Genomic DNA, 26923 nt, shown 5'->3' with positions numbered 1-26923 from the left:
TGCTGCACAGACATCCTCTATCAGAAGCTCATGGTTCAGAAATAATCTTCTACCAGAAGCCAAGAAAGCAACAGGGCTGGCTGCAGTCCACAGGCTAATCGCGCAGGCTGGCGGCGGCCGCCGCCGGCGTGGATCCTCGCAGCTACAGACCACCTGCTACAACAAGCAGCAGCCTATTCAAATTACAGGAAATCCTATCGAAGCTACAAGTGCGGAATTGGTACCAATGACACCATATGACGGGACGAACAGGTCAAACTTATTGCTGTTTATTCGGCCGAGGTATAAACACTGGTTAAACAAACGATCTGGTTCTCAATAGGGCCAATAGGCACACAGGAGCAAACCCTCTTAGGTACGAGCGACAAGCATGCGGCAGAGCAACGTCGGGCGACGAGGTCACTGGAGCCACGTCTGGCAGTGGCCCCTCAATCCTTCAGCTTGTGGATGGTCTCCATGTCCACGACCTCGCTGAGGGTGCCCTTCTCCACATGATCCCACCAGCGCATCAGGAAGTTGTCGACGATCAGCCGGAACCAGGGGGAGAGCTTCATGCCGTCCTCGCCGGCGTCCGCCTTCTGGATCAGCTCCTTCAGCTGCTCGCGGTTCACATACTTCACGTCCGCGACCTCATCTGGGTTCGGCTGCAGCTTCACGTCCCGGACCATGATCAGGATGGAGTCAACTGCGGGTGAGGAGAAAGGAAACCGGCGTTAGCAACTGAGTGGTTCTGGTGAAACACCTTCCAGCAACAATGATTTGCTTGTACGGATCATTCTAATGATTTAACTGGCTTTTAATGAACATGACTATGACGAACCAAGGCTGTGAAACCAACTTACGCTCATGCTCGCCCCATTTTCCATCAGATGGAGCCTTGTAGAGCATCCGACCAACAGGGGTGAATTGGTCAACCGGGGCATCTTGAGCTGGGATGCCCAGCTCATCCAGGAGCTTCCTCTGTGCTGCATTTCTCGTACCTGAAGAACAAAAGGTTAAGTCATTATTACAGAGAGAAAATGAGAAACGGAAGCAAACAATTTCAGTTTGCAAGATTTTCTGTAACGTACCAAGGTAGTTCTCCTGGATAAGTTCAGACTCACGGTACAGAGGATGGCTGCAGCAGGTGTTGGTCCAAACTAAAGGAAATGTAACCTTTGTTGCAGACCTTTGCTGCAAAAAGAGTGGAAAGATACTTATAATCAACGTTTTGAAGATTAATAGGATAGTGACAATTTATTATCCCAAACATTGAATCCAGACAATTTTCTGTAGCTACTCGACATGTTTGTCCCAGGGAGAAAGTTGCTTATGTAATATGTAACGATAAGATCTACAGGGAGTCACAGCATCTAATGCAACTTAAGAGCTAACTGCCATATATATGATCAGAGAAATAACATCTACAAGTATTTAATGCATCATCCTAAGCAATGGTTGTTTGTCTTTATTTGTGATTCAAGGCATGAACCCAACTTCCAGCAGATCTAGTGTTATAAGCTACCAGAGTAACTTGGGACTTCATGAGTTTCCATTTCAAACATAACATTAAACCAAAAACTGGAAATTTAAAACCTTTGCCAGGTGTAGATAAAAATTGAGTAGCGCGACAAAATTGAAAAATATATCATACTAAGTCGCAATAAAATGGAAATTCCAAACCTGAAGTAGCAGCTCATATTTTGAGTTGAAAAGGAACACACTGAAAGCCCTGTGGAGCAGATTCTCAGATTCAATCTTTTCCATCAGATGGCCTAGCATACCGTACAAATGAGTAGTCAGGTACAGTTCCAGCAACCAATTGGAATGACATCACATCAACAGGGCATGGAATTTAACCAGAAACGCAGAGCAGAATAGAACTTACAGTTGTACTTTGATTCATGGCCAACAACATTGTCCTGCTCATCCACCAAAATGCACCTGCGAGATAACCAAGCAGCGTGGTCACAAAATAAATTTTGACTTGAATATCACCAAAACAAGTAACTAATAAATAACTACTCCTTCGGTTCCAAATTGTAGGTCGTTTGGACCTTTTTAGGTGCATAGTTTTTACTATGCATCTAGATATAGGCCCTGTTTGGGAAGGGGGTGTTAAAGTTTAACACCCCACTTTTAACACTTTTTAACACTTTCCTATCCAAACACTAGTGTTAAAAGTGGGGTGTTAAAGTTTAACACCCCATTTTTCATAAACACATAGAGGGGGTGTTAAAACTTGCTAAAGGTATTAAAAGTGGTCCCCCTCTCCACTTTTTCTCAGGTTACCCCTTCTCTCTCCTCCCTCTCTCTCCGCCGGCCATAAATGAGGGGGCAATGGAGTCATTTCCCACCAAAGGTGTTAAAGTTTAACACATCATCCAAACACCCCAATGTGTTAAACTTTAGCACTCTATTTGAGGCCCATAGTATCCAAACAGGCCCATAGTATATATCTATATCTAGATGCATAATAATATCTATGAATCTAGAAAAGTCAAAACGACCTACAATTTGGAACGGAGGGAGTATATCAGAAAGACCCCACACAGGAATATAATTGTGTACTAACTTTCATAAAGAACAGACAATAGGTAACTAGGCATAGCATCTCCCTGACAATGAAAAGCACTCAGCCATCCAGGACCCTTCTTCTAGTACCACATTGTAGATCAAATTTTACACTCTAAATTTTTTTGAAACTCATCAATTTTTCAGATATTCAGTAGCAAATCATCGTTAAAATACTTGGTGAACCCTTTATTCCACATGCCAAAAAAACAGCACAGTTATTCTTCCTTATCCATTGAAATTCTGTTCCCCCCTCACCTACTGAGCTTAGACTACAGTGCGCACGCACGGCATGCCGGAATTTTGCAGTCCTAGCCGGCTAGCCGACTACACCCACAGCAAGTACAGAACGAGATTGCACATCAAGCACGTGAGACCAAAACACGGTGTTCCAAACTTCTCGAGCACATCCCTACCACGGGCACAAAACCAAACCGCCCCCGCGAGATCCGGCGGGACACACAACTGGGCAACCGAGAAAACGGAACCCCGGCGGCGATAGCAATCGTGCAGACCCAGATGCGCGTCTCGGGACAAGCAGATCGCGGATACGCGAACGCAGACGGGAAGGCACACGACGGGGGAAGGAGGCAGGGGAGGAAAACGGGGGGGAAAAATAGGCGCTCACTCGTCCTCGAACATGAGCCGCCTCTGGACGGCGTCCATCCCGGCGTCGTCGCCCGCCGCACCGGCCATGCCTGCCTCCCTCTCTCGGGTCGCGGCGGAGGAGAGAGATGGAGGAGCGTTTGCGGCTGCCGAGAGCGTGGGCCGTGGGGAGCGTGAGCGCTGCGGGGAGCGGAGCCGGAGTGCCAGGGAACGGGTCCAGCGGGGGACATAAATAACGGCGAGGGATCGGGGTGGCGGCTGGCGGACGGCGTGGCGGGCCCCACATGCCGGTGGGCGTGCGACGGGCGGAGATTCCCGGCCGGGTCCAGCCAGGTTTTTCCCCTTCCATGTACTTCCCTCGCCCCCGTCCGGGCAAAGCATTGTGCCGGACCAAATTTGGTACCCAATGTTAGTCCTACACACACTTGAATTTTTCTTTACCTTCTTTAGTTCCAATGAAGATTTCCGTATTTAGAGGAGGGCCAAGGGTGCAGAGGCGGAGCTTGAGGAAGATATCAGGGGCCCATCCAAGAAATTAACCCAAATGTATAGTGAAATTGATGCTTTTGAGTTAATCTCCGATGAAAACTACTCTTTTGTAAAGGAAAGTTTCTAAACCAGGGGGGCCATGGCCCCCCTTCGGTCACAATGAAGCTCCGCCGGTGCAAGGATGTTAAAAGAGGTTTACTAAGTGGGTCGATAAGACAGGGAAGGTGAGTCACCATCCGGAATGGTAGAGGATGGTTAATGAAAGGACCACGAGGTTGGAACTCATTCCGACTGGTTAGCGTAGTGGTGAGGAAACCATCGTTGGAGACGATAGGAGGGGGTGGGTAGAGGACGCACTATTCAAGCGGCAGTGGCGTTATTGGTGCATTGAAGAAGAAGGCGAGAGGAAGAAGAAAGAACGAGAGTAGTTGGACGAAATATTAATGGAGATCTAATGGTCTAAAATTTGGCTATAGAGGGGTGTTAAAATACATAAGTTTTTAATTGGGACGCACACAATCCGACCATAAAGCGACAAAATCCTCCATCCTCCCTTGGCTTTACCTTTTTACTAACTTCTCTTTCTTGACAACTTTGAATGTTTTCAAACTTCTCTAGATAACTGTTTTACCAAAATTTTCAATACAACTTTCCAACGAAACTTTCAAGTACAATATGGTTGGAAATAAACGTCAATTCACAAAGGGACAGTTGGCCATTTACAAGCCTTGCATCCAAGTGCCGAAATGAAACAAGATTTATAGTGGTTTAGACCTAAGCAAATTTAGCCCCCCTCAAGTCTGTCGGACTAAGCCCGTCGATGACTACATTAGGTCAAGGCATGGCATTGGTTTTACTTATCTGAATTTTTATTTTTATGCATGAAAATAACGAGCATCTTGAAAACGGCCCAATAGCTCTTCTTGGGTTGTCTTGGACTCTTGGCACGTACTTTGGGTCCGAAACATTTTGAGCTTTTTGTCGGTCCAGCCTAAGCCCAGACCGAGCTTAAATTTGTTTAGGTCTACCTGATAGTGTCATTGTCAAGGCCTCTAGAAGCATAGTTGTTAGGAGCCATGTGTTTAAAGGCACATGAGATATCTCCATATACAAATTTCAGTAGAACTCTTCAAGAAAACGTTTTAGGATAAGTAATTTCCAAGAGAAGTTCTTCCAAATTTCTTTAAATATCTTTTCATTAAAACTTGATCAAATAAGTTTTCTAGAAACTTCTTCAAACAAGTTATTTGTGAAATTCTTCTAATTTTTTTGAAAAAACTTTGAAGATCCCTTATTTTTAGAAAAAGAATAGGGGAATAAAGTGTTTGTAGATCACTATTGTTTAGCAAGGAGGAAGGAGAAAAAAAGGATAAGACGCTCAGCTTGTAAGATTTCTTGTGGTGAAACATGCCCACCAGGGTTCGAATACTCTACTCGGGGCTGGTGGTCGTATTTTTGATTTAACCGGCTATTCTTTTGGTGGTAGGTGACGTACCCGTTGATAACCAGGCACCAATGGTGATTTCGTTAATCTCGAGGATCCGTCAGCTCAGTCTATCAAAGGTAATCATAGGGGTAGGGTTGTGTGTGTATTCATAGAGTTGAGTGTGTGTATGTTTATATGAGCATTTGTGTGTAATGTGTTTCGCAAGGAGGGGGGGAGAGAAAGAGAATAAGGGGGGAAAGTGGGGAAAAGGAAAAGGAGAAAGTAATAAAAAGGAATTGAAGTTGCGCATATGCAACATAGAAGTGGGGGAAAGGAAAAGGAGAAAGTAGAAAAGGAAGGAATTGAAGTGGAAGGTGTCACGCATATGTAACCTGATTTTCCTGGTAAAAAAGAAATTATGGTATAAGTTTAGCTATCCATGAGTTGGCAACACTTTGGCTGGAAAAACTTAATTAGCGTTGTTAAGTTTGCGGACAACATATGCTACCCACCAATTTGGAAATCCATGAGCTGGGTACAATTGAACTGGCACTCCGAGATCCTAACAAACTTGGTCACCACACCCAAATTCTGTCATAAGGATCGTCAGAGATTGTCAGCAAACCAAATGACGACCAAACCTGGTCAATGCTGCCAAAAAATTGTTGTAGTAAACACTAGCAAATATTGGTTTGAACTTGTTTATTTTTTTTTATGAAAATGGTTCCAAACCAAACTGCCCCTGGTAGGCTGGTACTAAACAACGGGAATGTTTTTTTTTTCTCGTGGAGCATGATCGAGCCGAGTCAGTGTGTGCCCACTGGTCCGGCTCGTGTTCGTTGGTCGGGCAGATCGGTCAGAGTCAGACCCACATGGTCCGCGCGGTCTCATGGTGTGGATCTGGATCATCGTCAGACTCAGGACTAGGCAATTCGGTGGGTATGTGCCCCGTCGGGCATCTTTCTCCTGTGGACACGTATATGGGAGAGAACATGTAGGATGATTTATCAAAGTAATTAAGGGGGTGTGTGGTTATTTAGAACCTTCTAAAATTTCTGTCACATCGAATTTTAGATACTAATTAGGAGTATTAAATATAGATTAATTATAAAACTAATTGCACAGATGGAGTCTAATTTGCAAGATGAATCTATTAAGCCTAATTACTCCATGATTTGACAATGTGATGCTACAGTAAACATGTGCTAATGATGGATTAATTAGGCTTAATAGATTCATCTCGCGAATTAGCCTCCGTATGTGTAATTAGTTTTATAATTAGCTCACGTTTAGTCTTCCTAATTAGCCTCCGAATATTTGATGTGACATGAATTTTAGTCCGGATTAAAGATCCAAACACTCCCTAATAAAACAGTTCAGACACCATCAAACACTATGCTATATTGAAGAAAAGGACCAAGGCACTTGCGCACAATCATCAAGGTTCTTCCACCTTTATTTGTTTTATATCAAAGTATTTGGTGTTTTCTTTCTCATAAACAACTCAGAGTTAACAATTTTTTTTGCATTTGTCAATTGCAAAAGTTATTTTCATCCTCATCATATTTTCAAGGGAAATATTTTTCTTCTTAGAAATTGTAAGTTCATATTTATATAGAAAAAAATAGATGCGCACGTGAAGTACTCCAAAGAAATATCATGCATCATCAGGCATGTTCATTCATAAATTGAAAAATTGCAAGGCACTGCAACAAATCACCAAAAAGTTCTTGCTGATGTTCAAGAAAAGCAACAAGATTCAAGACTATTCATGCACACACAAAAAAATTGCAAGTCACTGAAAAAAATCACCAAAAAGTTCTTGGTGATGTTCAAGAAAAGCAACAAAATTTCGTTAACACCCTTGACCTTCCTCCTCCACCGCCGCCACCGGCGGCGGGAAGCATAGACATCTTGGTGCCGCCATGGACATTTTCACGAATATGTGGTCCTCCACTCACCGTCCATTGCTTATTGGTTCCCTGCGCAACGAGCCAAGTTTGGGAAGGGTGGCTCCACAGATGCTCTGGCTCCGGTGACGAGCTCATGCATCTCCACTCCCGTGCCTCCCCGCGAATGGAACTGGCGAATCTGAGAGAGAATATTAGGTTGCGGTCGCTAGCAATCCGGACATGGCAAGGCAGGGGAGGGGGATAAGAGATTGGAGAAACCATGTGCTCACCAAGGACGGAAGCACACCGACAAGGTTGGGGTCTTGGGGAACCCGAGCTCCTCTTCCATGGGCAGGTCCGGCGGCGCACCATGGGAAGAGAGACAAAAATGGAGATGATCCAGCCCCTCACGCGTAGCACGGAGCATGCCGACTGGCACACCCGGTTTTAAAGGCAAAACCAAATGAATAAATTACATGTGCGCTAGGATCAAATTTCACATATGCAATGACTTCAGTAAATACCATAAACAATACCATAACGTAAATAGAGTATTATATTTATTACATGACCATGATCAAAAGTATTTAATTCGAATAGCAAAACGAGTCTTTATTCTAGCAGTGGAACTCCAACGATGATGACGACTCCACAGGCAGTTGACTGGGGGCACACATACGCGTAGAACTCCTTGAAGTCTTCAAGAACCTCCTCAACATTGACTTGGCTTGAGCAGCGGTTTTATCAAGGGTGAGTACACTTATGGTTGGTACTCAGCAACGTGAGGAATGTGTAGTATAACGCTATGCAAGGATAGGCCATGGTTTAATAGCATTTCAACATTTTAATTAGTTGGTCAAGTTTTATTAGCAATTACTAAGTATAAGTTTATACCACCCACATTAAGCATGAACATAAATAAAGATAACAACAATTTAATTCAACTTCTGATAAATTAATCATGTGAGGGTTCAGGCCGCTCTTGACCGTGAGCACGACTGTTATAACAGTTTTACACTCTACAGAGGTTGTACATCTTTACCCACAAGTCGCGTAAAAGTTCAAAAGAACTTTAGACCCAATCATGTTGTGCGGGCTAGGCATAATACCAGACTTTCGAGGTGTGATTGCATAGGGACGCTACGAGACCTTTACAAAGATTCTCTAATAAGAAGTAGCCCACTAAGGTTTCTGGATCAGTAGCAGAGCATAAAACCTCTCAAGACTTCGAAGCTACCGTAGAGCAGATCAGTCTGAGGGCCGGGTTATACCCCATCTGCCGCCACCCTTCTTGCCCTTTCAGTAAGACCGTTTCAAACTAGAGTCTGTAATTAATTAGCAAAGATCAGAGTCATGTAGTTCTTATGGTTGTACTATTTTTCTAAGTGGTCGCTCCATGTTCCAATTAAGCATGGTGATCTTATTAATATGGAAGGTATAGCATAAATAAAATAAGTTTAAGCATTGGTCCATTAATACCACCATACCCAGTTAGAGTAACTAAGCAAGAACTACCCAACATTAAAGTAAACCTAGGCTGATCAAGGTGTAAGGATAAAACTATGCACACCTTAAATAGGACCCATCATGTTTATATACTTAAAGTGCATAGCATATGAGTATTGAACATGAAAGTAAAGGTTGCATAGGATCAAATTGTGATCAAGGGCATGACTTGCCTTCATGACCTTGGTCTTGCTGCTCAAAGTCTGCAAAGCCTTGCTCTTCAAATCCCTCGAATTGCGATCCTTCTATTCGCATCACACGATCATATACAAGCAAACAAAGGGCTAAAATAAGAAAACATTACATCAAGCAGTAGCAACGGAGCAAAACAAGACCATAAAACTAATCTATGCGTCAACAAGAACTCATAGGCACAAGAATCGGTACGAATTTAAAACGCTAAAGATATGAGCTAAACAAGGTTCAGGGGCTTAACTATGAGAAAACTGAACTTCCAGGGGCTAAAGTTAAAGAAACCAAGGGCTAAAACCTCATTAAACATATAAACCGAAGGTCTAACGCATAAAATGACCAAACAGGACGGTGGGCGGAATTTTATAAAAGAGTAGGGGCTAAAATAGAAGAAAAAGGAGTTAGATTGAAATACTTTTGAACTAGATGGATCTCGGGTGCAAATAAGAGAAAGTAGGGGCCTTTTTGCAAAAGCAGCACGCATGGCTTGGGTTGACCGGTCTTGACCCAGTCAGATCTGATCTAGGCCGTCGGCGCCCGATCGGATAGCTGCGGTCAGCTGGAAGGAGATGGGCGGTGACGCAGGCAACGGAGGCGGCGGTGGCGGGCGGCTACCTCACCGGAATCGAGTGTAGCTCGAGCAGCGGTCCACGGTTCTTGATGGGACTGGCTCGGAACGAAGCTGGCGGCGCGGCGAACCGATCTAGGTAGATTCCGTGGCGGCCGAGGTGATGACAGCGCGAGGCGACGTGGAGGTAACTCCGGCGAGCTTGTGTGCACGAAGAGGGCACGGGAGCGCACGGGATCTACACGGGTGGCTTCCTTACCACGTTGTGAAGCTCCGGACGATGATCTCATCGACGGGAAGGTAGCGGCGGTGGTAGAGATCGATGGCGGCGGGTTCGAGCTCGGGCGCGACGACGCTGGGGCTCAAGGCGGGGGGGGGGGGCGCTAGGGTTTAGTGGGGGCTTTGGGGTGCGGCCGCGGTGCGGTTTTATAGCCCAGGGGCTTGGCCTTGGCGTGCGAGCCCAAGGTCGGAGGCGGACGCGGGGTGCGACCGGGACTTGAGCTAGGTCTCGAGTTTGAGTCGGGCGTGGGTGCGGTTGCGAGGAGGGGATGACGGGTGGGGTGCACCTGTCAGCGGTTGGGCGAAGGAGCGGCCGACGCTGCTAGGCTGCGAGGGCGGCGGCGGGAATGGGTCGGCCTGCTAGGTCACTACGCTGCTGTTGCTAAGGGATGAAAGAAGAGGGAGAAAAAGAGAAGGAAAAAGAAAGGATTTTTCTATTGTTTAAAAGGAATTCAATCAATAAATTTAAATACAAATTTGAATTCAAACAACCAAAATTCATGCACCTGCATGAATGCAATAATGAACTCCTATGATTTATTAATTAAATTTTAGAAAAATATTTGAATATCTAGGAAATTAAATAAAACCTTAGAAAATCCTTAAATCCCTAAGCTCAAATAAATTCTAGAAATTCTAGCAAATTTTATTAATTTGTAAAAGTTTGAAAATTAGGGTGGTACACGTCGCCGAGCGCCACCATCGCCGGCCGCTCACTTCGCCCCCCTCCGCTTCCTCGTGCTGGCGTGAGAGAAAGGAGAGAGAGAAAGTGAGAGGATGAAAGGTGGTGGTGGGGTGGGGGGAGGCTCAGAGAGCGCATCGGGGAAGGGGAAGGGTCAGGCTGTAGCAGGTGGCGTTGGGAAACATTAAATGAGGACAGAATATTTATTCCCTAATCTGCATCTTTCCACTACTCTCTCCGTTGATTGGAAATCCTACGGCAGATGAAATGCCCACCGGAGTACACAACCTCCGGAAGGGATTTTCGCTTTGAAACCTTTGAAAATCTATCTATAAATAACTGAGTACGTGACAGTAGTGTGTAGCGTTTGTCGACGCACAATTTTTTCCCACAACAAATTCAATCCCGTTGTACAAGATATAAAATTTAAGCGAAATGTTGCAACAAGCAATCCTTCCAGATCCGGGGCAAAGTTTCGAAATTCTGGTCCGATGCATATCGATCCGATCTGAGCCTCCCCTGGCACAAAGCTAGCTACCGTCCAAGATCCAGGAGCGTTTTCTAAGGGCAAAGCGAAAAAAGGAGAGTAGTTTACAGAGGTGCATGATGTGCGAGGAGAGTGACACTCTCTGAGGAAAGCAGAAGCAGACGCTGGTGGTTGTCCGAGATCCAAGAGATTTTTAGGGGCCACCTCTCGTCGGAGCCCTTTTCCTTGGCGATGGCGACACGGCTGCCGGCCGCACGAGATGACGCGCGAGAGGGTAGGGGCGTAGGGCTGGATAGATAAGCGGCGCGCCACCGCAACTACTGGAGCCACTTGTGCTCTTCCGGCGATGCAGCGACCGGGCATCACCGCACTTGTCGTCGTCGTCTCCGTCGCGTCGCGATCGTCGCTATCGACGCGGCCATACGTGGGAGTCGCGACGGATGAATGATGGCCGAACAACCACCCACCAACGCTCCCCGATGCCTCATTATTTGCGGACATCCGCAGCCATCCGCGGGCGATCGAAACCGAGAGGCGAGAGGCTCAAGTAGAACTGATGTCTGATGGCACCGGGTCGTCGTTCGCGGGGGGCACGGAAGCGTCTGGAGCGATCGCGGCCCGCTCGGCAGCAGGCCAGCAGCCGCGCCTGTCGCCCTCGCCCGGCGGCAGGCCGGCAGGGTACGGTCCAGGTCCCATGACGAAGAACCGGTTGGTGGTCGCTGTCCCGGCACATGGACTGGCATTCATGGCTCACACCAGACACATGCGCTTATATCATTACCTGAATCGGAGGAACTTCAGAAGACAGCAGCGTTCTAGCCATACACAGGCAGCTTCAACTGGCGTTCGGCAATGAAGACATCGTACAGGACAAGAACACCGCACAGATAATGGTTGCTATGTCAGTGGCACATCTGGACGCACCCCTACCTAATTCCTCGTTTCCTCAATGTCAGCATATACCTAAGAACAGAGTACGATTTTCAAGCCCCCCTTTTTTGAACAAAAAAGATTTAAGTTTCAACTCTGACCAGCCAGCTAGACCAGCACTACTTGAGAATTGAGTATTAGTCCCGGTTGGTAGGACTCAAAAATTCTGAAAATCCATCCGGAACTAATTTTTCGAGATAAAATAAGATCCTTTAGTCCTGGACTAAAAATTTTGAAAAAAAAAAAAAAGCCACCACGCCCGTCGGCTGGCCGCGCGTCGCCCGGCCTCCGCCCCGCGTGCCACCACCTGCCCTCTCCTCGCTACCGCTCCTCACTGCCAGTAAGGGGCAAGCAGAGGGGGAAGGGGAGGGGAGCAGAGAGGGATGGGGTGGGAGAGGAAGAGAGCGCTCCTCACTGCCAGTAAGGGGCAAGCAGAGGGGGAAGGGGAGGGGAGCAGAGAGGGATGGGGTGGGAGAGGAAGAGAGGAAGGGGAGAGGGTGCCTGCCCGAGAGAGGAGGAGAGGGAGGAGATAGGAGGCGCCGGTGGAAGAAAAAGGGGAGAGATAAGGAAAAGGAGAAGATATTATTGTGTGGAGAGGGGGGTGCGCGTGGGGAGGACCTTTTGTCTCGATTGGAGCCACCAACCAAGACTAAAGGCCCCTCATTTGTCCCGGTTGGTAATTCCAACCGGGATAAAAGGGGGACGTCGGTGCCAGATCTTTACGACTGGGATTAAAGCTCCTCCTGTTGATGTTTTTTCGGTGCCTTATTTTTTACTCGGGACTAAAGATACTTTAGCCTCAGGTCTAAAGTCAATACAGGCTGCTGCGACTAAAAATACCAGATCAGGAACAGACCAGGAATGCGAGGTCAGTAAACTCACAACCAATCAGGCAGCATAATCGCCCGATTAGCCTGGACCATGGATGACCAAGATTTTATTTATTTAGTTAGTTTTAAAAGAGGGTAGAAGAAGCATGCCAAGTCTTACAGAGTTGCGATTACATGATTTTATTTATTTATTTAGTTTTAAAAGAGGGTAGGAGAAGCATGCCAAGTCTTACAGAGTTGCGATTACATGAAATAGTTAAGGAGGTATTTGGAAAGGGGTGCTAAACTTTAGCACCTCACTTTTAGCACACTTTCAGCACTTGAACTTCCAACCAGGGATGCTAAAAGGTGAGTGCTAAAGTTTAGCACCCTTGTTTTCTTTAACACACCCAAGAGGTGCTAATGGGTGCTAAAAGTGGTCCCCAGCCTACTTTTTCCCTAGTTGCCCCCTCTCTCTCCTCTCCACTTTTCCCCAAGCCAGTCATAAATGAGGGCAATGTAGTCATTTCTCACCCAAGGTGCTAAACTTTAACACTGTATCCAAACAACCCCAAGTGCTAAACTTTAGCACTCCATTTGATGGTGCTAAAGTTTAGCATTGTGTATCAAACGGAGCCTAACTCTCCAACTCTTAAACAATTATGCGTACTCATTTAAGCTAAATTAAACAACAGTGGCCAAGAATACCGGTCAACATTAGTATTTAAGAACACTGAACTGCACGTGATTTGTCTACTTTCCACCCCCTAAAGCATCACTCAACTCATAATTATGGTCTGAATAAATTGACTCATAATTAGTATTGTTACGGAATTATAGTTATTTGGGTCTCCCTCACCTAAATGGAGCTGTTACTTTCATGCATGATGTTCATTTGTTCACAACTGCTTCTGAGATTATGATGTGCGCACTCTAACCTGTTCTTCATCAGTTAACAATTTGATATGCATTTAATATGGTGGTAGGGTGACAAAGAAACCAAACAAACAAGAAGCACCATTTGTGGATCAGACAGCTGGGTCAGTGAAGAAGGCTCTCCATCTTCTTGATAGTACAAGGTCATTCTTAGCGGAGAGTTTCGTTACACCGTTTCCAAGAGTACCACATCATCTTTAAAGATTTAAGTTGATGAATGAAACAACCCCTCACAATGCACAGTTTCATATCACGATTTCATAGTCTACTCGTGATATTTAATTGTTGTATATTGTTGAGATCAAATATGCCATATGAATATGTAACCACTTGTAATTGTACATAAATTAAGTAGTGACACACTAACCATGGACATATAGGATCGACAGAAGTTACGAAGATGAAACAAATTGCTCTCAATGGGGGTTTCATCAGAGTTTCAAAGTCTAGGTAACCGTGTACACGGGGTTTCATCCCCGTGAAACCCAACTCCTCTCTCTCTTCATAAATTTTATGTCATATCACCATTTTTACCTATGTGGCATGTTATTTAATGGGTTTGGAACTCTCATGAAACTTGCATTGAGAATGATCTAAGATATGGGAACTCTTTATCACACCTCAATTATCCTCACTTAACATGCGGAATATGTTGACCAAATCACTTTTTATGTTACCATATTTCTCTTTTGCTATGCTCTGGTTAGCTTGAATTAGTTATTCTGACATCGCCCTATCATGTCTAAGAAACTGATGTGTTCTCAAATCAGTCTGTTGTTCGAAAGATCTCAAATCATTATGTGGAAACATATCTTTTAGGTTTCAATGTTCCAAATGAAAAGGAAGCTATGTTTTGGGCATTACACAAACTAGAGTGGTTTTGAGCCTGAATTCCTTACTACAGCAGCACCAACCGTCAGTTTCTTGCTGTTTATCCAGAGATGTATGAGCACAGGAAAGGTCAACATGGCCCTTTCACTCCTTCAGGTTGTGGATGGTCTCCATGTCCACGGCCTCACTGAGGGTGCCCTTCTCCACATGGTACCACCAGACTTGGTTCACAAGGACAAAATACAAGTCAAAACCATCACAGTACCTAACCCAGCCGCTCTTATTCTGTTCCCAAAGACTAAGACTCTAGAGCAATACAGATCAACCTCTTTGCATTGTCCATCTCATATAGGAGGGATGCACAAAACTGTTTATGGCCATCGTAGCGGGAGTAATGCCATCTTCCTAACCGAAGTGATATTGATGGCTCCAAGCATTTCACTTTCAGATAATGGTTGCTATGTCAGCGGCACATCTGGATGCACTCCTACTTCCTCCATGTCAGCATAGACCTAAGAACAGAGTACGATTTTCAAGCCCCTTTTTCTGAACAAAAAAGCTTTAAGTTTCAACTCTGGCCAGCCAACTAGACCAGTGCTATAAAAACAGACAGGCTGCTAGTGCTAGACTAAAAATACCAACCAGATCAGGAACAGAGACCAGGAATGCAAACTCAGTCAACTCACAAGCAGTCAGGCTGCATAATCGCCCGATTAGACTGGGCCAGTACTGGATGGGTGACCAAGATTATATTTTATTTATTTATTTTTATAAGACGGCAGGAGAAGCATGCCAAGTCTTACAAAGTTGCGATTACATGAAGCAATTAATTATGGTCTGAATAAATTGACTCATAATTATTGTTACGGAATTAGTTGGTTGGGTCCCCCTCTCCTAAATGGAGCTGTTACTTTCATGCATGATCTTCATTTATTCGGTATGCAGCGTCTGCTTCTGAGATTATGATCGATGTGTGCACTCTAACCTGTTCTTCATCAATTAGCAAATTGATTTTCATTTACTATGGTCATAAGGGGACAAAGAAACCAAACAACGAGCACCATTTGTGGATCAGACAGCTGGATCAGACAAAGAAGACCCTGCAATGTTGTCGGCGGTCTTGGAGTAGCACTTGTTGAGGCCACGGAGCAGGTTGAGGACGAGGCTGGGCTTGGAGATGGGATGGCCGATATCGTGGAGCGCATCGGCGGCTGTCTTCATCTTGTGGCAGTAGTCATTGATCGACAGGTCTCCCTAAGTCATCGAGTGGAACTCATGGCTCAAGAAGATGGCGCGGGGAGCTTTGTTAGCTTGGAACAGCTCCTCGATGGCGACCCAGAGCTGACGAGCGGTTTGGTCGGTGCCATCCATGGCGAGGTCGAGGACGACATCCGAAACTGAGCCGTAGAGCTAGCTGCGGATGCAGCAATCCACCTGCGCGCCCAGGCTAGATCGGTGGGGCTGGCAGGGGCAGTGTCGTTGATGTGCGGCATGAGGCCGAACTTGCCGCACATGGCACGGAAGAAGTAGGACCACTTGTTGTAGTTGGAGGCCTGCAGATCGAGCGCCATGTGACGTGGGTCTTGACGGCCACCGTGGCATAGGGGCTGACGAAGAGGGGCCCGACGAATTCACCGGCCAGCAGAAAGGTGACGGCCGTAGTCGAGGATTAGGTGGAGGTGGTTGACATGGCTGCAGGATCACCGGTGCTGCACATGTCGGGATGGACAAGCGCAGCAGGAGATACCAATGGCCTAGTAGATGCGATCGGGAGGAGGTGTGCGCAGCTGAGGGAGACCGGCGGCTCAGAGGGAATCGTGCGCTTGGAGCAGCATCGCAAGGGAAGGGGGAGGATCGCGCGCCTGGGAACCAACGGCGCGAGGTGGTGGGTGGGCACACGGCCGGGGGATGGCGGCGCGAGGGTTTAGATCGCACGTGCCGGGGGGCACGACGAGGAGGCAGCGGAAGGTGGACGAATCGGAGGATTCCGGACTCGTGATACCATGTAGAGAGATAGAATTGGGGGAAACACCACACATCCTAGAAGGGGGTGACCTTTCATATATATATATAGACATCAAGACTTGGTGTACAAGTAAACATAGTACAACACAATCTATTACTATACATATATATTCTAACAGTCAGTGAAGAAGGCTCTCCATCTTACTGATACTGTAAGATACGAGAACTCTTTATCACACCTCAATTATCCTCACTTAACATGTGAAATATGTTGACCAAATCACTTCTTCTGTTGCCATATTTCTCTTTTGCTATGCTCTGATTATTAGCAAGAGTTATTCTGACATCGACCTATCATGTCTAAGAACATCTCAAATCAGCCTGTGGAAACATATCTTTTAGGTTTCAATGTTCCAAATGGAAATGAAGCTATTTAAATTTCAAAAAAGAAAAGGAAGCTATTTATTCAGCATTAGACAAGTTGAGTGTTTTTGAGCCTGAATTCCTTATTACAGCAGTGGCATCGTCAGAGCCTACTGTTTATTCAGATGATGTATAAGCGCAGGAAAGGCCAACATGGTCCTTCACTCCTTCAGGTTATGGATGGTCTCCATGTCCGCGGCCTCACTGAGGGTGCCCTTCTCGACATGGTCCCACCAGCCCATGAGGAAGTTGTCGGCGATCAGCCTGAACCAGGGAGAGAGTTTCACGCCGTCCTCGCCGGCGTCCGCCTTCCTGATGAGCTCCTTCAGCTGCTCGCGGTTCACGTACTTGACCTCGGCGACCTCGTCCGGGTTCGGATGCAGCTTCACGTCCCGGACGATGAACAGCATGTGGGTAACTGAGGATGGGAGACCAAAGGAACCGGCGTTAACGTTGAGTTTGTGCTGAGGATATTCAGTTCAGGTGTGTCTATTTGAAACAAGGCTTGGATATTCAGTCGACCAATAATTCACCCCTCAAAGAATATCTGAATGGATGCAAAGACTCACGCTCATGCTCGCTCCATTTTCCGTCAGACGGGGCCATGTAAAGCATCCGACCGACAGGGGTGAACTGATCGACCGGGGCATCTTCAGCTGGGATGCCCAGCTTATCCAGGACCTTCCTCTGTGCTGCATTTCTGACACCTGGAGAACAACAGGTAGCTGATTGTTACTGAAGGAGAACGAGAAATGGAAGCAGACAGTTTGAGTTTACAAGCTTCATTTGGCATGTTCGCTTCAGCTTATAAGCTGGCTGAAAAGCCGAAACGGCTGATTTGTTGTGAGAGGAAAACACTGTTTGGTGGCTGATAAGCCGGCTGAATAAGCTGAAGCGAACAGGCATTATCTGTAACATACCGAGGTCTTTCTCCTGGATGAGCTCAGACTCACGGTACAGAGGATGGCTGCAGCAGGTGTTGCTCCAAACTAAAGGAAATGCAACCTTTGTTGCGGACCTTTGCTGCAGAAAAGGAGTAGAAAGATACTTGAAAGAAACAAACTTGAAGAATAATAGGATAGTGACGTTAGCAAGAATGCAACTTAAGAAGTTACTGCCTTATATATGATCAGAGAAATAGTAACATCTACAAGTATTTAATGCGTCATCCTAAGCGATGGGTGTTCGTCTTTATGGTGATTCAAGGCATGAACCGAACTTCCAGCAGGAGATCCTAGTGTTATAAGCTACCAGAGTAACTTGGGACTTCATGAGTTTCCATTTCAAACATAACATTAATCCCAAAAACTGGAAATTTAAAAACTTTGCCAGGTGTAGATAAAAATCGAGTAGCACGACAGAATTGGAGAATAGATCATACAAGTGCAGAACAAAAAGGACATTCCAAACCTGGGGTAGCAGCTCACAATTTGAGTTGAAAAGGAACACACTGAAGGCCCTATGGAGCAGATTCTTTTCCAACAGATGGCCTAGCATGCCACACAAAGGACTAGTCAAGTACAGTAGAAGCAGCCAATTCGAAGGACATCAGCAGGCCACAGGATACGCAGAGGGGACTGGAACTCACAGTTGTATTTTGAAGCATGGCCAACAACATTGTCCTGCTCATCCACCAACATGCATCTGCAAAATAACCAAGCAACGTGGTGGGAACATGAATTCAGGGAATGAATGAGGAGTATCACCAGACAGATATCGGTCAGTACGAATAGCAGCATTAGAGAGACATGCATGATCCATTATGTGTGGCCCGAAGGCCCAAGTTGATGAAGGCCCAACATGAATTTGAAGCCCAAATAGGTAAGTGAAGTAGAGTTGCATAACCTTTTCGAAAGTACTATTATGAATAGAGAACTAAAGTTCAAGTTCTAACTTCGCGAAAAAACGGGAGAAGAATGGGAAGGAAGGGGCGCTCACTCGTCCTCGAACATGAGCCGCCTCTGGACGGCGTCCATCCCGGCGTCGTCGCCCACCGCGCCGGCCATCTCCCTCCCTCTCTCTCTCTGGTCGCGGCGGAGGATCGGAGGAGCGCGACGCGATGGCAAAGGCGTTTGCGGCTGCCGATGGAGTGTGTGCAGCCGTGCGGGGAGATAAATAACGGCAGGGGATCGGCTGGCGGCTGGCAGACGGCATGGCGCGCGGAGATTCCCGGCAGCACCGGGGCAAAACATGTGCCGGACCAATTTTGGCATGCCATGTTTCGATACCAATTTTAGCAATGGATCGAATTGCTAAAAGAGAAGTGAAAAGGGAGGGAAGCGTCCGAGCACGCGACAGGCGCGAGCGGCCAACCACCGCTTCGCTTCGTGTGGCTGGCTGGCTGCTCACCCGCCCGCTCTGGAGCACCGGAGCAGAGCGGCCTTGGTTCCCCGGCTGCCAGCCAGAACATACGGGATGCAACTCGCATTATCACTTGCCGAGGAACTATGAGAACGAAAGGGATACACTTTAAAGAGATTTATATGCAAAATATGCGCATGATTGATGATACAGATCATAAGAAGAATACAGCAACTTGACAGCGTATCGTAAAAGAAAACAAAAAAAAATGCTCTGCACGTGCAATATCAAAGACATGAGGCCCAATCGTCAGATATCGTTCTTCAAAAGTAAGCACAGTAAGGGCCACCACAACTTCCAGTTGGTACAGATTTGGTTCACAAAGACAAATTAGACCATAGCATAGCACGGGATTATGACAATGAACTCCCCTACACAAACACTTACAACTTAAAACCATCACAGCTAGCGGATGCTACACAATACCAAAATTAGCACAGTATCATGTTAGTAGTTCCACCCAGCGCCTTTCCATTTTTCCCGCAGCCTAGAGCAATACAAATCAACCTCTCGGCATTGTCCCATCTCATGTAGGAGCAATGCTCATAACTGTCTATGGCCATCGTAGAGACAGTAATGGGCATCTTCCCAACCGAGGTGATATTGATGGCTCCAAGAATTTCAGATAATGGTTGCTATGCCAGTGGTCCATCCCTCCGCACCCTAACACGCTCACCATTGAAATGGATGTACTTCCACTTTTTCAAGTATCTATCAAGGACGTACTTCTCTTTTTCTTCTTGGCCGAAAGCCACAAATGCTTTTCCAATCCGCCTAGCTGTATCCTCATCTGGACGCACCCCTAATTCCTCCATGTCAGCATATATCTGAAATTGGAAACAAGAACAGAGTAAGATTTCCAAGCATCTTGTTTTGAACCAAATAAAAAACTTTCAAGTTTCAACTCTGACCAGCCAACTAGACCAGTGCAATGGAAACATGTCTGCTAGACCAAAAACCAGACCAGGAATGGGTTCCCATCCTGTTCCCATACAACCAGTCAGTCAGGCTGCATAACTGGCACATTAGGCTGGATAACCAGTACTAGATTGGTGACCAAGAATACTGGTTAACAGTTAACACTATTAAGAACACTGAACTGCACATGATTTGCCTACTTTTCAGCCCTAAAGCATCGATCAACTCATAATTATGGTCTCAATAAAAAAAATTCACTCATAATTGTTGCCAAAGAATCATTCATGAACCGGTCAACAAATACAGTTGGAATAGAAGAAAGCTAGAAACCACATGAAAGTAAAAATGATTAAGATGTACCTCCAAAACTTTATCTGGATGATGGTGAATGTCATACATCAAGATCATCCGAGAGAACAACCTCTTGGGCACTGAGCGCGTATGAGTCTGTATAACAGTAGTCCAAATAGACTCAGCTTCGTCTACCCTTCCATCCATAAAAAGTGCCAGCAGAAGTGTGTCATACGTTGTCCATGTCAGCACCTGGCCTTTGGTCATCAACCACTTAGTTACCTGTGAAAAGCAGTAAAAATTGATAGGAGTGTGAGAAATCTAGCTTCCTATTGAAAGCAGTGATAACACAATCAAATAAGAAATAGCTATGCCCTTGGCACAATAGTAACTAATAGGTTTTACCAACAGCAACCATACCTGGATGATTCTTAACCATTTTCTTCGCCTTTTCAACATCCCCAGAGCTTTTGCTGCTGCTATAATAGGGAATTCAGGCTCAAAAGCACTCCACTTGTCTAATGCACCATAAATAGCTTCCTTTTCATTTGGTAACTTTGAAACCTAAAAGATATGTTTTCACAGACTGATTTGAGAACACATCAGTTTCTTAAACATGACAGATCGATGTCAGAATAACTAATTCTTCCTAATCAGAGCATAGTCAAAGAGAAATGACAACAAAAGCAGTGATTCGGTCAACATATTTCACATGTCAGGTGAGGCTAACTGAAGTGCAATAAAGAGGTCTTATATCTTACAGTATCAATAAGACGGAGAGCCTTCTTCCCTGACCCAGCTGTCTCCTTCCTGATCCACAAATGGTGCTCCTTGTTTGGTTTCTTTGTCACCCTATGACCATAGTAAATGTAAATCAATTTGCTAACTGATGAAGAACAGGTCAGACTGCACATCTGCAACCTGCAAACTGAACAAATGAAGATCATGCATGAAAGTAACAGGTCCCATTAAGAGCAGAAAGCGAGACCTAACCAAATAACCAAGTAACAGGAGCGCGGAGCAAGGCGAGGGCAACCAGCACATACAAGCTATGACCTATGAGAAGGAACCTATCCCCACTTACAGCGCTCTGCTGCCTGCACCGCGGCTGGCTCCTCCACCGCCCTTCCCCCTCCCCGGTGGCACCGCGGCGAGACGCGGCGCGAGGCGGAGAGCGAAGGCTCCCGCCATGGCCCAGCCCTTCCCTCTCGGCCGAGCTCCGGCGAAGCAGGGGACTGGCCGAATCGGATAGCGTTGGACACGGTGGGGTTGGGGGAGGTCGTCGTCAGACGCTGCTGACGGGAGAGCTCCAGCGCTATGGGCCTGTTGGCTCTGGGGTCCGGGCCGATCGACCCGCGTAGGCCTAGTTGGATTTCGGGCTGTAGCAGGTTCGACTTGGTGTTTGTTTAGCAGATTAGGTTTGGCCCGGTTAAGCGAGAAAGGCGGATGGGCTCGACTGGACCAGACGGCACGAGGATTTTTCATCATGAATTTCGGTAAAGTAAAGTTTCTGTGTTCCAAAGAATACTTGATAGGTTTTAAACTTTGAAGTGCCGTATTACACCGGGCGCTGACCATGCTAAAGCTCAAATGCCTTGGAGAAGCAACCACGAATCCCATCCTTTTATCATGGAACTGCTTTTATCATCTAACCTCTTTCGTTGATTCTTAATACTTATCTGGGAAAAAGAAACATCGTGCCCAACTTTTGTTAATCACCTTTTTCACTTTTCGGAATTCGGATTACGCAAGGGACATGATTGAGTAGTGCTAGAACTTTGGCAGCCATGCAATGTTTGTACCAATGTATCACTATCATACGTGTCTGAGGACAGGGAACATTTCATTCTAGCTTAAACTCTGAAGTTTGGATGAACCGGATGGTTGTCGCTTGTTTTGGATGCTCTGAGCCTCTGACACCGTGCCGCGTGCACCCATGCTGATGCTGTGGAGCATTGTGGCCCTGAATTTCAGACGACAGACTCAGTTTCTTCGGAGATAGTAACATCACCACTTGGTGTCAGCATTGCCGGTTTTGTCGTTTACCCTGTCTCAGCAGTCAGCACCAGTACCCATTGTCTTCGCAGAAAGGTAGACCATACATAGTGAATGATGTACCATTCACAAATCAAAACAACATTACATTTGCCTTTACAAAATTCGATCTCGCAGTGACAAACATTCGTATGTGCTAAGACTGAAATTCCATCTTCCTTCCCAGGGGCATGTTACCAAGACACATTGCATACTCAAGACTAAAGAGCATTAAAAGTTAAGCATCTCAGCAGGTTGCCGATCAACAAGAGCAAGCTTCGAGAGGTACATACCATAAGACTGATAGGGGCGGACATAAGAAAATTGTAATTATCATACAGCTACAATCTAATGTCAATGTTTATCCTGGTCTACAATTTAGGGAAAAACTAAGGATACAGCATCCTGTACAAGTACAACAAAGAAAACCTTTTCTGGGAAAACAGACCAGGGAATTCACTATATATATTTATATGTAAGAGAAGGTGTTTACTTATGTTTTTCTGAAACTTATTGTCAGTGCCACGCAGAAGCAGATATCAACTTCCTGCTCTTCCAGCCGAGCAGCATAGCGCCATCCTTCTCCTCCAGGGTGTACTTGTCGGAGTAGCAGGCGAGGAGCTTCCTGATCACCGAGTTCACGTACGAGCTTAGCGGGTACGGCTTGAACCCAGCCATGGTCAGCCTCGACTTCCACTTGCCCAGGAGCTCGTGCCGCTCTACCCGGTCCTTCCCCTCACAGGCGATGATGTTCACGATGTCCTTGGCAAGGCAGTGCTGCTCCACGTTGATCCGCTCCTTGCTGTCCCGTGGCAAGTTCGCGTCAATCGACTCGAACATGGCCGAGTAGTAGTCCATGGTCTCGCTGAACCTCATCAGGAACGGTGTCGTGTTGGTGTGCGACTCCTGCTCCACCAGCGTGGTCACCTTCGGGGACAGCCCTTTCACCATCCGGAGTAGCCCGTCCCGTGGGTTGTTGACGTCCACGCTCTCATCTGGGGTGTGGTGTAGCTGCAGAGTGAAGTTGACAGCAAGTGCTTCGCCTGGCCTGATGTCTAGCATTTCTTTTGTGACTTGGGTGGCATAGACACCGGGTAGAGGGGTAAACTCCAGAGGTATCCTGAATTCTTCGGACATGCTTTTCAACATCTTCCCTACAAGGTCCAGACCTTCACCACGGGCGTACTCTGACACTGGATCATCAATTCCAGTGATCCGCACATGTGGTGGACCCCCAGGCCTTGCAGCTAGTGCTTGGATCAGTGTTATCCATTGTGTCCCTTGAGCAATCTGGAAATCAACTATATGGATTTTGTCCTCATTTCTCAATGCCTCTGCAATTGCCCCATTAGCAGCCATATAGCCAAACTTGAAGTACGGACAGATATTGTATAAAATCTTCATGTAGGACAAAAGTTCATTACTCTCCGGCTCACGGCACTTCAAAGCACGATATATGTTCGTACCCGAGTTTCCATGTCTAGCAACCAAACCCTCAAGAAGGTAAGCACCTAACCGCTGTATTGGTTCCCCAGTAATTGATACAACTCCACGAGCTTGCTGAACAAGCTTAAGGAACTCCTCTATCCTCTCCTCACTTAATGCTTCAGCGCACTTTGTTAACAACTGCTTCACCATGCTCTGCGGATCTTCCCTTAACTCCCTTTGTCGCTTTTCTGGGCGGAATTCATAGCTTGCTGTGGGGTATCCAGATGCAAATTGTGTCCGGACAACTCCTGGTGATGGCTGCCTTAATTCATGACTCCATGTCCTTGACCGCTGCCTCATCAGCGGAGCAGGTTTGTGTTCCTCAAACTCATGCTTGGTGCTAGTGGCAGCATCATCAGCATCAGGTGCCATCAGAACAGTCTCTATTTTCCGTAAAGCGTGTTGCATATTATGCCTTGATGTAGTGTACAAGTGATCAGGTCTCACTTGGGTGTTTTCCCAAAGTATACCTGCCTGTCTGTTGGAGCTGTCAACTTCTAGCGGTGATATTGGTTGTGCTGAAATGGTTTCTGTGGAACTCTGGTTATCTGGAGTGTTGCTAATAGCAGACAAATTGTCACACTCAAGCTGGGCTGAAAGGGGAGTGTACGGGGAGTTGCTGAATTCCGACTTCAGTGGAGTACCTGGCCAGGGATTGTTTGCTAAGTTGTTCTCTGTGGGAAATTCGTAGAAGACGTTAGCACCAGTTAATCTGTACTTTAACAACTGGTGCAAATCCATAATAAATGAATGGGCATTAGCTGTTCATGACCTGTACATAGCAGAAGATAGGAAACTATGAACAACTTATTTGAAGTAAGATGCAGCAAACAACCAGAAGAGAACATGTTGATTTAGATCTAAAGCTCTGAACTAATGAAACAAGCATTATTTAGATCTAAATCTCTGAACTAATGAAAGGAATTTAGCTAAAAAAAGTGGACCTTAATAACTAAAAAAATCCTTCAAGAGGATCACCAGAATATATGAGATGAGCACAATGACACGTTTGCCATTGAATTATCACCAAGGCGTTACGAGAAGTTGAATCAATCAAACTAATAAAAAAAAAGAATGCTAAAAGAGTAAACAGATGCATTCGTACTGGTAGTTCCAGACAGTTACCTACATATCATTTTGCAGTTGTTACTGTGTTACCAAGAAATATAACAGTGGAGATATAGTAGATGTGCTATAAGAGGATGGAAAAACATTAACTGAACATAATTGCAATTTGCATCCAGTTATGTACAATTTTAGGAATCTTTATGTTGCAAAAATAGCCAACCTATTTCATTATATCATCAATTTTTTACTGCCACTCCAAGGGTCAGTTAGCCAGGACTATGTTTACAAAGTATCTCGATCATTTTTCCAATAATCCCAGTAGCTACACCGTTCTACCCTCAAAACCAAAGAGTCCTTAGACATTTAGTTTGTGTATTCAGAATGTCAAAATCAAGAAACAAAACATGAAACTAGACTTTACTAGAGGCACACAAGAAACAAAGGATGGTATTCAATTATCAATTTGTCATACTCTCAGAAAAAAGTATCAGCCTATCAAGAAAATACAGCCTCATACACCACCTTCATGCTTCAGCACGCCTATGGACAGCTCTAATAATTAAGTAAATCAACCTCCGACATTCTCTAGTTGGTGGAAGTGGATTGGCTACACTATTTGATTGCTGATCGTCCTCTAGACCAACTATCAAGACCAACCTTAAGCAGCCTCTAAGATTCTCTATTTGTTGAAGGACATTGACTGACTCTGTTGTTTGACAAAGAGTCTATTGCTCCCCTCTGAATTCCCAAGAAAAAACTCCCAACAAGAAGTTTGACCAATCAACCGAGTTGAATCAAACGTCAACTTCGTCACTTAAAACAAGAAGCCAAATTGCATAGCCTCTACTCTGAAAGGACTGAAACTTCTAGGATCCTGGACGGTGCTTGACCATCCTAAATCGTAAGTTAAAAGACCCCCTTCTCCAAGAAGAACCTTGATTTGTTCTTCTTCCGATGGGGTACTTTACTCAGAAAAACCAATTCTCACATCAAGAAGGGTAAGTCAAATTGACTAATCAGGTGTGGGATAGCATTTTCTAAAACACGTCGTCATCAAAGAAACAAATGGATCCTAAGTTTCAGCACCTGCGGTGGAGAACATTTGTTACACAGTATCCACTCCCTGTCACAACTCACAACAGCAGTAAGCTACTGCGTTCTTCATTAACCCCATAAATTTGATTCAATTTCCATCAAGTGAACCGCACGCCAAGCTAAATATAGCAACAAATGAACCCGGCACAGTTAGTTATACCAACTAAAGCCTTAAGGGAAGCATAATTACCCCCAATCCGCCTACTAAGAAGCGGAAAATTAACAGCAAAACGCAACGGTAGCTGCCACTACGGCACACCCATAGAAGATCAAGCCATCAATCTTGAAATGGACGCGCTCTGACGAAGCCAGAGGCGAAATGCTCCAAAGGGGCGGCCCCTGATCCTTACGAACCGATGAAATTGGCTCAAACCAGCATAAAAAATCCCCCAACTAATCGGTGCCCCTGAGCTAGCCAAATCAAACCCAACCATCGAATGAGCACATCCGCTACTCGAATGCTCACGACTCATCCCCAAACAGCGCAAAAGTCCCCATCTCCACCCTCGCAAACCGATCAAACCGCCCCCAAATGAAAAAACAGCAGTAAGCAAAATCAGCAGCGCAGCAGCAGGCACAGAATCAGACGAGGTACGAGGACGAGAGCTCTCACCTCCTCCGATCCGCACAGGCCGACCCAACTCCACCACCTCGGCACGGGCACCACCTCTCTCTCCCTCCCTCCCTAGCTTTTCTTCTCTCTCTTCCGCGAGTTCTCGTGTCCTAATCCTTCTCTTGCTTGCGCCCCCTCTTTTTGTGTGCTGCGAATAATTATATCTGAGGGAAAGAGGGGAAGCCCCAAAGCGCCGCGCTTTATATACCCCCTCCCCCGACGGCGACCGTTACCGCCCCGCCTCACGCCGTCACGGCCACGCTCCCCCCCCGCCGGTCAGCGCTCCCGCGTCGCATCGCCCGGTCCCACCCGCCAGCCCCTGGCTGTCCTTCGGACCAGACACCACCGACCACCCGTTCGATCCGTAACGGACGGCCGAGATGCAACCAGGGGACGGACGCGGGGCGGTCACGTGCCTGGTGCGCGGCGCTGGGCCGACGACACGCGTGACGCGCGGCGAGCGGGCACGCGGTCGCGCGTT

The 26923-nt window shown here is 46.2% G+C and overlaps 4 protein-coding genes across 5 annotated transcripts; all 4 read right to left on the bottom strand.

Annotated features, from left to right (window-relative positions):
* Positions 1–237: 237 nt before the first annotated feature.
* Positions 238–3399, bottom strand: LOC101757504 (isopentenyl-diphosphate Delta-isomerase I). 2 transcript variants are annotated; one of them, XM_004957889.3, is made up of 6 exons: positions 3182–3380; positions 1868–1923; positions 1663–1754; positions 1071–1173; positions 843–980; positions 238–685 (listed from the first exon to the last, which is right to left on the bottom strand). In XM_004957889.3, the coding sequence occupies exons 1-6, from the start codon at positions 3247–3249 to the stop codon at positions 429–431; spliced, it is 714 nt and encodes a 237-aa protein (XP_004957946.2). In that variant the 5' UTR covers positions 3250–3380; the 3' UTR covers positions 238–428. The 2 variants fall into 2 exon arrangements, with proteins under 2 accessions (XP_004957946.2, XP_014660125.1); XM_014804639.2 differs by having other exon boundaries at positions 843–1173; positions 3182–3399.
* Positions 3400–16484: 13085 nt separating this feature from the next.
* LOC101757120 (isopentenyl-diphosphate Delta-isomerase I) lies at positions 16485–18797 on the bottom strand. The gene is made up of 6 exons (XM_004957888.3): positions 18513–18797; positions 18163–18218; positions 17985–18064; positions 17495–17597; positions 17144–17281; positions 16485–16992 (listed from the first exon to the last, which is right to left on the bottom strand). The coding sequence occupies exons 1-6, from the start codon at positions 18785–18787 to the stop codon at positions 16736–16738; spliced, it is 909 nt and encodes a 302-aa protein (XP_004957945.2). The 5' UTR covers positions 18788–18797; the 3' UTR covers positions 16485–16735.
* Positions 18798–19160: 363 nt separating this feature from the next.
* Positions 19161–21444, bottom strand: LOC101756705 (pentatricopeptide repeat-containing protein At4g18975, chloroplastic). The gene is made up of 5 exons (XM_004957887.4): positions 21229–21444; positions 20906–20996; positions 20565–20708; positions 20214–20426; positions 19161–19762 (listed from the first exon to the last, which is right to left on the bottom strand). Exons 1-5 carry the CDS (start codon positions 21333–21335, stop codon positions 19571–19573), a joined length of 747 nt encoding a protein of 248 aa, XP_004957944.1. The 5' UTR covers positions 21336–21444; the 3' UTR covers positions 19161–19570.
* A 946-nt stretch (positions 21445–22390) lies between these two features.
* LOC101756302 (chitin-inducible gibberellin-responsive protein 1) lies at positions 22391–26603 on the bottom strand. The gene is made up of 2 exons (XM_004957886.2): positions 26443–26603; positions 22391–24438 (listed from the first exon to the last, which is right to left on the bottom strand). Exon 2 carries the CDS (start codon positions 24405–24407, stop codon positions 22695–22697), a length of 1713 nt encoding a protein of 570 aa, XP_004957943.1. The 5' UTR covers positions 24408–24438; positions 26443–26603; the 3' UTR covers positions 22391–22694.
* Between the last annotated feature and the right edge of the window lie 320 nt (positions 26604–26923).

The sequence above is a fragment of the Setaria italica genome, chromosome II, assembly GCF_000263155.2.
Source record: "Setaria italica strain Yugu1 chromosome II, Setaria_italica_v2.0, whole genome shotgun sequence".
Classification (NCBI taxonomy): domain Eukaryota; kingdom Viridiplantae; phylum Streptophyta; class Magnoliopsida; order Poales; family Poaceae; genus Setaria; species Setaria italica.
The sequence above is the reverse complement of the archived record's forward strand: the minus strand, read 5'-3'. Positions and strand labels throughout refer to the sequence as shown.